The sequence below is a fragment of the Bactrocera neohumeralis genome, unplaced genomic scaffold (assembly GCF_024586455.1).
Source record: "Bactrocera neohumeralis isolate Rockhampton unplaced genomic scaffold, APGP_CSIRO_Bneo_wtdbg2-racon-allhic-juicebox.fasta_v2 cluster11, whole genome shotgun sequence".
NCBI classification, from domain to species: Eukaryota; Metazoa; Arthropoda; class Insecta; order Diptera; family Tephritidae; genus Bactrocera; species Bactrocera neohumeralis.
Window position 1 is genome coordinate 21,036,250 of NW_026089624.1, and position 14,304 is coordinate 21,050,553.

Genomic DNA, 14,304 nt, shown 5'->3' on the forward strand with positions numbered 1-14,304 from the left:
AAGAGACTCATCTATACTTCTCTTTTCAGTTTCCGAAAGCTCAGATCGCGTGCTTGTAACAAATAATTTTGTTTGCATTGCCCTTCTTTTTAATGGTCCACCACCTGAAACATTTCTACTGGGTATTGTTGAAGAACTTGTAGTTTCTACGTTCACAGGAGGTACCAAAGAAGCACTACTTATCTCACTTTCAATAGTTTCCACTGTTAAGTTCACATCTCTTTGCGTTGAAGAACAGCTTGGCATATCTTAGTCACTTACAGCAGGTGCTCGTTCGACTATCGCCGCAGAAGTCTCCTCCACACTATGTGATGATGGATGCCTTCGTCGTAGGTGGTCGTTCATATTTGATGTGTTAAAAGCAAACTTTAAATTTTTTTTACAAATATTGCAGTTGACGTTATTACCATTATTAGTAAAAAACTCCCACACGGCTGATCTCTTTAATCCAGGGCGCATTTTTGTATAAATACATTTTATATTACCACAGAAAACACTGCAATTAAAAATCTAATACAAATATTTATATAAGTTGCGACCCAATTCAAATGTTTTACTATTGATGCTGCAAATAATACCAACAGTTAAAACGGTTAAGTGAATGTATACATAGCTACAATTTCGAATCGCAATACATAACCAAGTTGTCAACCTGCTTAATTCAAAGCCATTGGATTTATCAAACCGACTGCAAACGGTCATTTAATCTTGCCAAATACCGATGACCATATGAATCTATTTTAGTCATCTTATTAATTTGGCGATGCCTCCTACATTATCGCTTTATAAGTCTATATTTATTATTATTAATACTTTTCACTTAAATCTATTAGCTTCTACCACTCATACATGCTTCTTCTTCTTAATTGCCATAGAAACCGCTTAAGCGATTATAGCCGAGTTAACAACAGCGCGCCAGTCGTTTCTTCTTTTCGCTACGTGGCGCCAATTGGATATTCCAAGCGAAGCCAGGTCCTACTCCACTTGGTCCTTCCAACGGAGTGGAGGTCTTCCTCTTCCTCTGCTTCCCCCGGCGGGTACTGCATCGAATACTTTCAGAGCTGGAGTGTTTTCGTCCATCCGGACAACATGATCTAGCCAGCGTAGCCGCTGTCTTTTAATTCGCTGAACTATGTCGATGTCGGCGTATATCTCGTACAGCTCATCGTTCCATCGAATGCGGTATTCGCCGTGGCTAACGCGCAAAGGACCATAAATCTTTCGCAGAACTTTTCTCTCGAAAACTCGCAACGTCGACTCATCCGTTGTTGACATCGTCCAAGACTCTGCACCATACAGCAGGACGGGAATTATGAGTGACTTATAGAGTTTGGTTTTTGTTTGTCGAGAGAGGACTTTGCTTCTCAATTGCCTACTCAGTCCGAAGTAGCACCTGTTGGCAAGAGTTATCCTGCGTTGGATTTCTAGGCTGACATTGTTGGTGGTGTTTACGCTGGTTCCAAGATAGACGAAATTATCTACGACTTCAAAGTTATGACTGTCAACAGTGACGTGAGTGCCAAGTCGCGAGTGCGACGACTGTTTGTTTGATGACAGGTGATATTTCGTCTTGCCCTCGTTCACTGCCAGACCCATTTTCTGTGCTTCCTTGTCCAGCCTGGAGAAAGCAGAACTAACGGCGCGGGTGTTGAGGCCGATGATATCAATATCATCGGCATACGCCAACAGCTGTACACTCTTATAGAAGATGGTACCTTCTCTATTTAGTTCTGCGGCTCGAACTATTTTCTCCAAAAGCAGGTTGAAAAAGTCGCACGATAGGGAATCGCCTTGTCTGAAACCTCGTTTGGTATCGAAAGGCTCGGAGAGGTCCTTCCCGATCCTGATGGAGCTTTTGGTGTTACTCAACGTCAGTTTACACAGCCGTATTAGTTTTGCGGGGATACCAAATTCAGACATCGCGGCATAAAGGCAGCTCCTTTTCGTGCTGTCGAAAGCAGCTTTGAAATCGACGAAGAGGTGGTGTGTGTCGATTCTCCTTTCACGGGTCTTTTCCAAGATTTGGCGCATGGTGAATATCTGGTCGGTTGTTGATTTGCCAGGTCTTAAGCCAACTGATAAGGTCCAATCAGTTTGTTGACGGTGGGCTTTTATCTTTCGCACAATACGCTCGATAGAACCTTATATGCGATGTTGAGGAGGCTAATCCCACGGTAGTTGGCGCAGATTGTGGGGTCTCCTTTTTTATGGATTGGGCATAGCACACTTAAATTCCAATCGTTGGGCATGCTTTCGTCCGACCATATTTTACAAAGAAGCTGATGCATGCACCTTATCAGTTCTTCGCCGCCGTGTTTGAATAGCTCGGCCGGCAATCCGTCGGCACCTGCCGCTTTGTTGTTCTTCAGGCGGGCAATTGCTATTCGAACTTCTTCATGGTCGGGTAATGGAACATCTGCTCCATCGTCATCGATTGGGGAATCGGGTTCTCCTTCTCCTGGTGTTGTGCGTTCACTGCCATTCAGCAGGCTGGAGAAGTGTTCCCTCCATAATTTAAGTATGCTCTGGGCATCAGTGACTAGATCACCTTTGGGGGTTCTACAAGAGTACGCTCCGGTCTTGAAGCCTTCCGTAAGTCGCCGCATTTTTTCGTAGAATTTTCGAGCATTACCCCTGTCCGCCAGCTTATCAAGCTCTTCGTACTCACGCATTTCGGCCTCTTTCTTCTTCTGTCTACAAATGCGTCTCGCTTCCCTCTTCAACTCTCGGTATCTATCCCATCCCGCACGTGTTGTGGTCGATCGTAACGTTGCGAGGTAGGCAGCCTGTTTTCTCTCCGCTGCGACACGGCACTCCTCGTCGTACCAGCTGTTCTTTTGCACTTTCCGAAAACCAATGGTTCGGTTGCAGCTGTACGTAAGGAGTTTGAAATTCCGTCCCACAGTTCCCTTATACCGGGTTGTTGACGAGTGCTCTCAGAGAGCAGGAGTGCAAGCCGAGTAGCAAATCGTTCGGCTGTCTGTTGTGATTGCAGCTTCTCGACGTCGAACCTTCCTTGTGTTTGGTGGCGCGCGTTTTTTGCTGCACAGAGGCGGGTGCGAATCTTAGCTGCAACAAGATAGTGGTCCGAGTCGATGTTAGGACCTCGGAGCGCACGCACATCTAAAACACTGGAGACGTGTCTTCCGTCTATCACAACATGATCGATCTGGTTGGTAGTTTTTCGATCCGGAGGCAGCCAGGTTGCTTGATGAATCTTCTTATGCTGGAATCTAGTACTACAGATAACCATATTTCGGGCCCCGGCGAAGTCAATCAGCCTCAACCCATTAGGGGATGTTTCGTCGTGGAGGCCGAATTTACCGACTGTAGTGCCAAAGACACCTTCTTTGCCCACCCTGGCGTTAAAGTCGCCAAGCACGATTTTGACATCGTGGCGGGGGCAGCCTTCATAAGTGCGCTCCAAGCACTCATAAAAGGCATCTTTGGTCACATCGTCCTTCTCTTCCGTCGGGGCGTGGGCGCAGATCAGCGATATGTTGAAGAACCTCGCTTTGATGCGGATTGTGGCTAGACGTTCATTCACCGGAGTGAATGATAGTACTCGGCGACGGAGTCTCTCTCCCACCACGAATCCTACACCAAACTTACGCTCTTTTATATGGCCACTGTAGTAAATGTCACGAGGACCTACTCGTCTCTGTCCTTGTCCCGTCCATCGCATTTCTTGGACGGCGGTGATGTCAGCCTTTGTTTTTACGAGGACATCAACAACTGGGCAGCGGCACCTTCCCAATTAAGGGACCGGACATTCCAGGTGCATGCCCTCAATTCGTAGTCCTTATTTCGTTTGCCATGGTCGTCATCAAAAGGGGGGTCTCTCATCCGAGGCTGGTTATAGCTCTTCACTGGGGGTGTTTTTTTACGTGGCGGGTCTCAAACCCAGCGCACAACCCTTGCAGGGAATGTTTCGCCTTCTCACTTTAGCTCGCCTTCGAACGGATGTTCTTAGGCTACCCAGAGGATACTTGGTCAAAGACCGGAAGTAGTGAGCTGCTTGAGCCATGTGTAAAAGAATCGTTTCTGGCCATTCCCAAGTGAATGGCGATCAGAGAACTTTCCTCACTTGCGTGAACTTCTACACATGACTCCATCCTCCACTCTCACTCATACATGCATTCAATTTAATTTCCATTATCACACATAATTCAACATAAATCATTCAACATAATTTTGAAATACACACAATTTAAGCATTATTCGTACATTTGCTGAATATAATACCATTTACTTGAAATGGAAAAAATGAATTCGTACAAAACATCTTTGCTAGATATCTACTTGCATAGAATCATTCATTCGAAAAATCATTCAATAGCGAAAAAATACTAATGAATGAAAAAATAGTAATGAACGAAAAATTAGTATCGAACAAAATATTCGTTTTGAATGAAAAATTGGTATAAACGAAAAAATTCGAATGAACGAAAAAATAGTGATGAGTGATTTCTTGAAAACTATCGAATGAAAAAATGAAAATTGCTGAACTATCGAGTAACTTGATTGTTTTTATTCGATAGTCCCCAACACTAATAAGCTCACTTTTTCTGAAGTACTGAAAGGTAACTCAAGCGTGGTGAACGAAAAAAAACACAAAGATGACCGAAGACCTACTAACTCAAATCCTTGAGATGTTAAATAAACAAGAAAAATTCAATATCGATCTGTGCAGCCGTTTATATAACTTCGAAAAAAATAAAAATAAAACAAAATCTAAGGCATGAATGGTGCTCTCCCAATTATGACATTAAAGCACCAAGAAGAGCTTCAACTTATTTTACAAAAAGAGAAAATAGATGTATGTCTAATATCCGAAACTCATTTTATGAAACAGAGCCATATAACTTTCAAAAACTACGATATCTATCATACAATCCACCCTAGTAGTTGTGCGACGGGAGGCACTGTTGTTATTGTTAAAAACAGTATTAAACATTATGAGAATAGAAAAATCAGTACGCATAATATTCAAACCACACCTATTACATTAAAAGCAATGAACCAACCCTTGTCAGTTACTGCTAGATTCAAAATCCTCGTTGAAGAATATAAAGAACTTTTCAATATGCACCCACACAAATTTATTATGGGAGGCGACTTTAACGCTAAGCTTGTTTACGGGGGATCGCGCCTAACGACAGCTAAAGGGCGAGACTTATTCCGGACAGCTCAAGTAACCGGGTGTGAGTTTTTATCGATTGGAACACCAACTTTCTGGACAACGGACACTAACAAAATACCAGAATATAACCAGGAAGATATCTCGAAGTTTCATAGAAATTAAAGGTGGGTTAGATCTAAGCTCTGATCATTTCCCATTATATTTAACACTAAGTGGAACAGTCATTAAATGAGATCTTAGTCTGAAATACAAATGAAATACAAACAAATACTTCAGACTAAAATAAAGTGTCCGAAAATCACAAAAATTGAACAACTAGAGTCAGAAGTTAACAAATTTACCTAAGAAATTCAACAAGCAGATTGGGATAATATTCCGGAGATAAAGCGAAAAATTATACGTTCAAATTACCCTAAAGAAATGAAAATTCTCCTAATTAAGAAAAGAAAGTTACGACGGAAATGGCAACAAACCCGCTCACCACTCGACAAAAAAACCTAAATAAGGAAACAGCTGAATTAAAACAAGAAATCTCTCATATTAAGAATGAGTCAATTAATAAATATTTATCTCAACTATCCGCTGACAAAAAACTCACTCTGGAAAAGTACAAAGTATTTGAAACGTCCAACAAGCCACGTTGCACCACTAAAAATTTCTTCTAATACATGGGCTAGAAGTGATTGTGATAAAGATAATACATTGCAAAACACCTAGCTGAAACCTTTCGTCCAAACGAGGATAGTGAAATCGCGTTCCTCAGTAGGATCATGCAACAATCCCAGCAATCACCATTTGTGAACTAAAAAGTGAAATTAAAAAGCTTAAACTGAAGAAAGTAGCTGGCTTCGATTTAATTACAGCTGAAGTGTTAAAGCAGTTACCATGCAAATGTTTACGGAAGCTCACCTATTTTTTCAATACATTTTCCAAGCCGAAGTTGTTATGGTTCCTAAGCCAAGGAAGGATCCTCATGTAGTCTCGTCATATTAACCAATTTCACTACTTACACAAATCTCAAAACTTTTTGAAAAATTAATTTATCTAAGATTAAAATCTATAATCGACGAAAAGCAGTTAATCCCATCGCATCAGTTTGGTTTTAGAAACAAGCATTCAATAATAGAACAAATTCGCAGAATAACATCAAAAATGGAAAAATCCCTGGAGGAGGGAAACGTATGCTCAGCTGTATTCCTTGACGTTGCACAAGTATTTGACAAAGTATGGCACGAAGGACATATGCAAAAACTAAAATCATGTCTTCCGATTGAGTATTGTGCTCTTCTAGAATCGTTCACCGTGAGATTTTTCTGTGTAAAACAAGGAAATGAATTCACCAAACTAAAAGAAATTGAAGCAGGAGTTTCTCAGGGAAGTATCTTAGGTCCACTTTTATATATTCTGTATACAAGAGACTTACCGTTAGCACCAAACAGTATGACTGCCACTTTTGCTGATGACACCGCAATACAATGCGTCGAAAAAACAGCAGAAAAAGCTGCGCTAAATCTGCAACATGCAATCAACTCTGTAGTAAGTTGGACTAAAAATGGAAAATAAAACTAAACGGTGGCTAATAGGTTCATGTAAATTTTACAAACAAAAGAATCACTTATCAACCTATAAGTATTCTAGATGTCTGCGTACCATATGCAAATACAGCTAAATGTCTTGGCATCAAAGGATTGAACTTAATCTGAAATGGTCGAAAATGAAATGGCTAATTGGGCGAAGGTCAAACCTGTCCATACACAACAAATTACTTCTTCATAAACATACACTCAGTCCCTTTTTTAACGCGATCTCTTTTTACGCTCTTTCACTTTAACGCGGTTATTTTTGCAGCGCAAATTCCTTTTTTTACGCGAATTTCTCACTTTAACGCGATTGCTTTTTTTCGTTTTTTCTTGGTCTTAAACTTGCAGCAGAATTGGAAAATTATTTAGTAGCAAATGATACTGATGCCGAACGTGCACGAATTTTTCAAAAAGAATTGAGTCTCTGTATGTTAAGATATAAAGAACTACATCGGAATTTATTGGGTCCAAAAAGAAGCATTCAAACAAAATTAACTGAATTTACGGTGTAAACTCAGTCGGAGATGCTAAGTCAATCAGAACATCAATCCATAGTTCTTACTATTGATTCTGATACAAATTCTAGTGATATCAGTGCCGGCCATCAAAATAAGCGGCTAAGGATAATTTCCACTACGGACACTAATGACAGTGATTAAACAGCATTCAACGGTTTTTTCAATAAATCTACCTATTTTCTATTTTCTTTTTTTTTATATATGGTTTTTGTTTTGTATTTTTTATTATGTTATGAATGAATAAATCATAAGTCTGAAATTTGAAACTTATTGAATTGTTTTTGAATAATTTTTTGCACGTATATTTTGTTATACGCGATATTTTTTATATTCGAAACCAATTCGTCAGTTAATATTGGAAAACTAACCATTTTTACGCGATTAGTGGCAGAACCAAAAATCGCCTAAAAAAAGGACTAAGTGTATAATCAAGACGGTATGGATATGGTGCGCAATTGTGGGGATGTGCCAATGATATCAGTATTAATATTATACAACGTTTTCAAAACAAGGTGCTAAGAGGCATTGCAAATGCTCCTTGGTACTGCAGAAATGCTGATATTCATCGAGACCTAAAGATGAATACTGTCGCCAAAGAAATAAGGAGTCAGGCAGATGCCCACTACAAAAGACTTAATGCACATGTGAACGAGGAGGTGTCTTTTAGACACATGCCACATAGTTTAGTTGGAAACTAAAATATAAAGGAATTAATTATATACCATATATGTATGTATGAATATTACTATTCATTTCTATGTAAAGTTTTAAAAATGTTTGTAATAAAAAAAAAAAAAAACAAAAAAAAATACAGCACATTTTGTAATACAATAGGCGGATTCTCATGCTCTTGCAAGATTGCACGCTGCAAAAATCCTATACCGAAATATGCAAGGCCAAGAGAGCACCCATTACAGAATCTAGTGTAATATGATCGGCTGATTCGGTCAATTTATTCAGAATGACTATTGTGCATGACTATTGTGAATTATCGCACCTTCTGCATTCATTCTTAACAAAAAACTGTAACAAATCTTTATAATTTAAGTGTAAATTATAAAATCTATTTCAAACTTACCTTCCTCAACAATTTAACGGCGAAATATGTCTTTATGTAAAATGATAGTTAAAACAGGGTTGCAATTATAATTTTACGTGTCATTGCACGAAAATAAACATGGGTTTTGATCTGAAATATTTTACAGCCATTCCAAATAATTTTCTGCGGGTGTTTGTTACTGTTATTTTCAAGAGGAAAATTCTGCAATTCGTGCACCGTGCAAGGGTTTTGCAAGAGCAAGAGAATCCCCCTAATGTTGTTCCCAGAACTGTTAAGGTTAACTAGTCCTTTCGCAGTAGCAAATACAAATTCTCCACGCTTTGCAAACTCAATTGCCACACTTGGATTTAAATTCTCATACTCGGAAAACAAAGTAATATTATTTATTAAGTGATCTGATGCCTTTTCAGTGGAATTTTTTAATTTCATCATAAATGCAAACGGACACTCTGAATCTCAGAACATACAGTAATAAACCTTTTCTTTGTTTACATACATATACTCACCTCTAGAAAATCTTAGGGTGTTGTGTTACACTTTTTTTGCTACTTTCATGGTAATCAGGGTGTTGTGTTAGCATTTAAACTACATATAAATTTTAAAATTTGATGATCGAGACTTTAAAAATATTAAATAATGCAAGTGTTTACGTTATTTAAGTGATTATATTGAATTACTTTGCATATCTGTTCAATTTTATTGGGATATTAGTTGTTGTTTAATGTTAAATCAGTTGTTTTTTTTTTCTTGTGCAATTTTTAAACACGTTATATGAATTATTATAAATTAATAAAAATAAATAAAACACGCTTCAAGTATTTCCAAACTTTTGCATGCAGTAGGATACAATCCTGGGTGGTAATTTGTCGTTTGATCAATTAGAAATTGAGTTTGAAAAGAAAGATATGTCGAAGTTCTTAATAAGAATACATATTAGTGTTAATAATAAAGTTTATATTAAAGGTTGGTACGCAGCTCTCAAGTAATTGCTCAAGAAAAAAATACATTATTTCTCAAGTAATTTTGGCAGCTGGTTACGCATTGTGAATGATCTACATTAGAAGAGCAAGAGAGAATAAACAAAGAAAACGAACTTTGTGCGTAATATGTATGTGTGTATGTATATGGTAACATAAATATTTTCATTGAGATTTAAGAAATGTTGTTTATGATTGGTAGGTTTTATACAACATTTCAAAATGGAATATACTTCATAATAATGATTTCAACTAATTTAGGATGAATTTGACGATTACTTCGAATTTCCTTCAAGAAACAATTGTTGATTTGATGTTTCTTCGCAAAACAAGGTTTGCCATATTCACATTTTACTGAAAAAAGTATCAAAAATTGGTACTAGATTTCTTGAGAGCTGCGTACTAGCACAAGTAAGTTTGTCGCAGGAAAGTATCTTGACCGTTTCTTAAGCGTTTTTTTATATGAAGTTTTTACGTTTCTTGAGAGCTGCGTACTAAGCTTAAAAATTGTAGAGCCTTTTTATTGCTGCGAAAATTCAAAACCCGACGTTTTAAAATACTTTTTATAAGAATTAGAACATATTTTTCTTTAAGAATTTTTAATAGGCAGCCAGGCAGCCCTCATTTTCGGCACATCAAATTTTTGTGCATTTCACATACTTAGGTAACTATCTCCCCTTTCTAAAAGTTAGCTTCTGTATTTTAATATATTTAATAGAGTTGTAGGATTTTGGATGCATCTATTGTGAGAGATTAGAAATCTTTATTATTAAATTATTTTGTGCAATATTTTAATTTAAATTTTTATGTAAATTATTAATTATGTTTATCTTATGTTGTAAAGGTGAAAATAGGCCTACCGGGGAACCGAACACCTAAAAAAAAGTCGGTAACGCGCCTTATTGCAAATTTCTAGGGTGGTGTGGAAAATGCAAAACTTAAATATTCAAAAATAAATTATCAAAAATAGTATACGGATGAGAATTAGAACGATGCATTAAAAATTCAGCTTCAAATGCCTAATTATCCTCTTTCTAAATTAAAATTATTGGTAATAATATTTCAAAAACTAACGAATACAAACCGTTTTATGTTTTCTGCCTGTCAATTGTAAGCAAATACATTCAGAAGAAAACTCACCACAGAGAAATCTAAAAACAGGGCTGCTTTTTTTTTAATAAGAACTCACTACATAAAGAATGTCTGACTATCAGTAAATGATATTTTTATGGGCGAAACATGACACACTATGGCGTTTAAATCAAATATTAGTAAATATATGTCATTAATAAACAATTTTCTTTTATATTAAGCAACAACATTTATAGTTTTTGTTATTTAATAGAATAAATTTGCTAAGTATTTACTGCCTCAATATATACAGCACTGCGTTGCAAATCCAAGATGGCCGCTATTCACCCCTCAGAAAGCTACCACGAAAAGGTTATCTACTGTATATACTGTGCTCTGGATGCGTTGTTGTTGCCATCTGAGTCTGTGTCTCTTTTACCGCTACTTTCATCATAAACGTAAATGCACGTTCTGCCTGCGTTGGCGTTGCCATCTGAGCCTGTCTCTCTCCAACATTACTTTCAACAGTAACATTCTGGTTCGAGAAGACGGTTTTTACAAAGGCTAATGTTAAATTGCTCTCAGTGAGAGTTTCTATGATACACTTTATCCAGTTCGTCTATTTTGGCTCCTGCTGCGACTAACTCAGTTACCAGATCATCAAATAAATGAAAGTGGATCACTAGCGAAGTATCACCTTTTAATTTTAAAGACAATAATTGTTTGCGTAATGGAAGTTGAGATACCAGGCTCTTACGCTCGTAAATAGTATCCAAATTGTCCAAAATGTGTTTAGCCGTATTCCCATTGTTGGCAAAAACTAAAAACGAGTCACTCAAATATTCGATAACAAGGCTCTTTGCACTTCTTTCTGCCCGTTTCACTTTCTCACTTATCACCGTTTGTTTTTTATCAATTACACTCAACAAATCGTTTTACTCTAACAGCGCCCTTACTCTGAACTTTCAAATGGAATATTTTTCCCAGTTAAAAGGTTTTATATTCCTTTTCACTTTTTCCGTTTTCTTTTGCTGGCTCTTTAAGTTTTCTTAAACACTTCACCACTTAGCCGCAAATGTGTCTGGGCTAGGGTTGCCAGATAGAAAATCGTTATTAACCGGACAAGATAAAAAAAAAATGGACTTGTCTGGACACCGCGAACAAATTAAAAAAGTCCATTATTTAAAAAAAAAAAATTATCATAGTAAAAAAAACATATATAAATTCATATCAATAAGTACGTATAGGCATAATACATATTTCAAAATGTATATTTGTTATTACTTTTTAAAGCCTTTGCCAATTTTATGCCTTTTTCTGTATTTAAAAATTTTATAAATTCATTACAATTTTCAGATTAATTTTGTCTTATTAAAAGCTCTGCTTTTATTAGATCTATAAGCATTTTGTTCCTTTCTTTCGAAAATAAATTATTAAATAAACTAAATATTTTTTCACAAAAAGCGTTGCTAATTGGTATAGAAAATGTGAATGAAATAATTTTTTTCATATTTTTCATTTCATTTTCATTGTATTTTGAAAAAAAAATTAGACCGTCGTAAATATTACGTAAGGAGCAATATTCAGTATATAACACATCACAATTAATATCGGTACATATATTTAAGTTTGATATCACATCATTTGATTCAGTCCATGTGAATAATTTTGTTTTGATGCAAAACAAAGATAACTGTTTCATAATTGAATTCTCGCCGTAATCGTACTTAGCTTCTAAGTAGTTTAATGTTTTTGTTAGGAATAATTCCGCTTGTTGTTTAAATTCATCTTTGTCATCTGGGTTCATTTAGCGCATCAATGTATTTGCCTTATTCCCAAAAAAATTATCATTCAGTCTATTTTAGAGGCCTATTCTTAATTTTTCCATTGCTGTGTCGACTTCAACAATTGTACATGAATCAGATTCCAATACTTTGATTGCCACATGAAAATCGTGCAAAACATTTTGCGCAAAATATAAATATGCTTCCGAAATACCTTCTTCAAAGCATTCTTCGTTTTCATTCATTACATCAATATTCGAAACCCCTCTGGCAACAAAATCCCATAGCTCCCTGCAACAGTTTTCTTTTTTTTTAAAGAAAATATCTTTTGATAGCAGGCCAATCCAGCAGTAATCTACAAATAATGAATCTATCTATTGCTGGTAGGAGCGAAAGCCATCGTGTTGGTACGTGTCGGCGAAGCGATTTATACTCCATCTTGGTGAACTCGAAAATCTCCTTTAACTTTTTTGTTTTGCACGATAAAGAACTAAACTCGTTAAAAATTTTGATAACAATATGTTCGATGTCAATTGATAAACAGCTTATTCCAACTTTTACACAATTGTTGATTACATGGCAATTGCAATTTGCTTTTAATATGTTCTTATTTTCAAGCAATAGTTTTTGGTATACCGAATTGTTAATTCCATAATTAACCGCTGCATTATCTGCACTGAATGCAGATATTTGATCAATACTCAGATGAAAATTGTCATTTATTTGCTCGATTTTGTTATATACATATATCAATCGACTTGGAGTTATCGTCTTCATAAAAATCCAAGATCTTTTTACAAATACCACTTTTAGAATCAAAATATTGAACAGTATATGCAAAATATTTAACATTGCCAAAGCTTGCTGCATCGTTTCCAATAGCAAAATAATAACACTTTTTTAAATCCAAAACTACTTGCTCTTGCGCAAATGGTCCCAAAACATTTCGTGCAATAGCAGAACTTTTTGTACGACCACAAGTTATTTTTGCTGCAATTTTACTATCGGGAAAAATACTTTTCTCAAGCTTACTATGGCAATCTAGGCTATTATATCCAATATATAATCCATGCTTAATATTGTGGAAAATGGTTAAAAGATCAAGTTTCGCGACAAGTATTTCTTCAGTATTTGTTGATTCTCTTAACATAAATTTGCTCACATTTCCAGAAATTTGGTTGGTCTTTACAATATTTTGATGTCTTTTTGTACGTGAATGTTTCTCCAATCCTCTGACGGCTTCATATTTAATTGTAATATCAACCAAGCACAATTTGCACAAAGCAGTGTACTCATCTTTTTTTTTAACCACGAAGCAAAGTTTGGTATTTCTAGCCATCTTGATGAAAACGCAGTTAACCTCTTTTTTTTATTGGCTCTACTTCATCCGACATTATCAACTGATGAAACCATATAAATAAATACTCATTTAATTAAAAATATAACTTAATCATCAATTTCTACTTACATTTTTTACAAAAGCGTTTTCCTTATTCACAAACAGCTGATAAAGTGATGTCAAACGATCATTATGCATTGAACACTTAGACAACAGCAACTTCACGACGTAACGACAACAAATGTAATGGCAACAAAAGTAGTGACATTGCAATATTATGTAGTTTAAATAAAGGAAAGTGATTATATATACGTATCTTAGTGTGTTTTATTTATGTTAAACATGGAAAACGCTGTTCCGACCAGAAATGTGTAAGCCCAACCTATATGAATATATTGATGTATTGAATGTACATATGACAATCTGAAGATAGGTTGCATTCCCTTATTTCTGGGCCGGAACTACAATTTCTTTATTTAACATATATATAACACACTTAATTACATGTATATAACAACTTTTCGTTATAGAAAGCACATAATATTGAGATTTTACTACTTTTATCACAGCATCCAAAACGTGCAAACGCATTGAATGTATGTCTATTTTTAAATAGATTGATTCAAATAGATAGATTCACAATTAAAACACACTTATAGCATTGACAGACGGCAGCGTTAATCCGGATTAACTGCATTAATCTGAATTAATTCAAGAGTTAGTGAAGACAACTCCGTTGCTAACTCCCTTTTAATCCTCAAAATTTTAGAGAGTTAGCTGAATTTTCGTTGGCAACATTGTTAAAAATTGCCAATTTTAATCTATTGTGAAT

The 14,304-nt window shown here is 36.0% G+C and overlaps 1 protein-coding gene and 1 long non-coding RNA gene across 3 annotated transcripts in view; both read right to left on the reverse strand.

Annotated features, from left to right (window-relative positions):
* The window catches only part of LOC126766153 (craniofacial development protein 2-like), a 438,928-nt gene extending 434,814 nt beyond the window's left edge, over positions 1 to 4,114 (reverse strand). Inside the window, exon 1 of the mRNA XM_050484024.1 lies at positions 2,142 to 4,114. Coding sequence (XP_050339981.1) covers positions 2,720 to 3,685 — 966 coding nt within the window. The 5' untranslated portion in view covers positions 3,686 to 4,114 and the 3' untranslated portion in view covers positions 2,142 to 2,719. The remainder of the gene's footprint in view (positions 1 to 2,141) is intronic.
* Positions 4,115 to 10,401: 6,287 nt separating this feature from the next.
* Positions 10,402 to 13,921, reverse strand: LOC126766248 (uncharacterized). Of its 2 annotated transcripts, XR_007668772.1 has the most exons (3): positions 13,602 to 13,761; positions 11,107 to 13,533; positions 10,402 to 11,046 (listed from the first exon to the last, which is right to left on the reverse strand). It is a non-coding gene; the product is annotated as an uncharacterized LOC126766248 (long non-coding RNA). The 2 variants fall into 2 exon arrangements; XR_007668771.1 differs by lacking the exon at positions 10,402 to 11,046 and having other exon boundaries at positions 11,954 to 13,533; positions 13,602 to 13,921.
* Between the last annotated feature and the right edge of the window lie 383 nt (positions 13,922 to 14,304).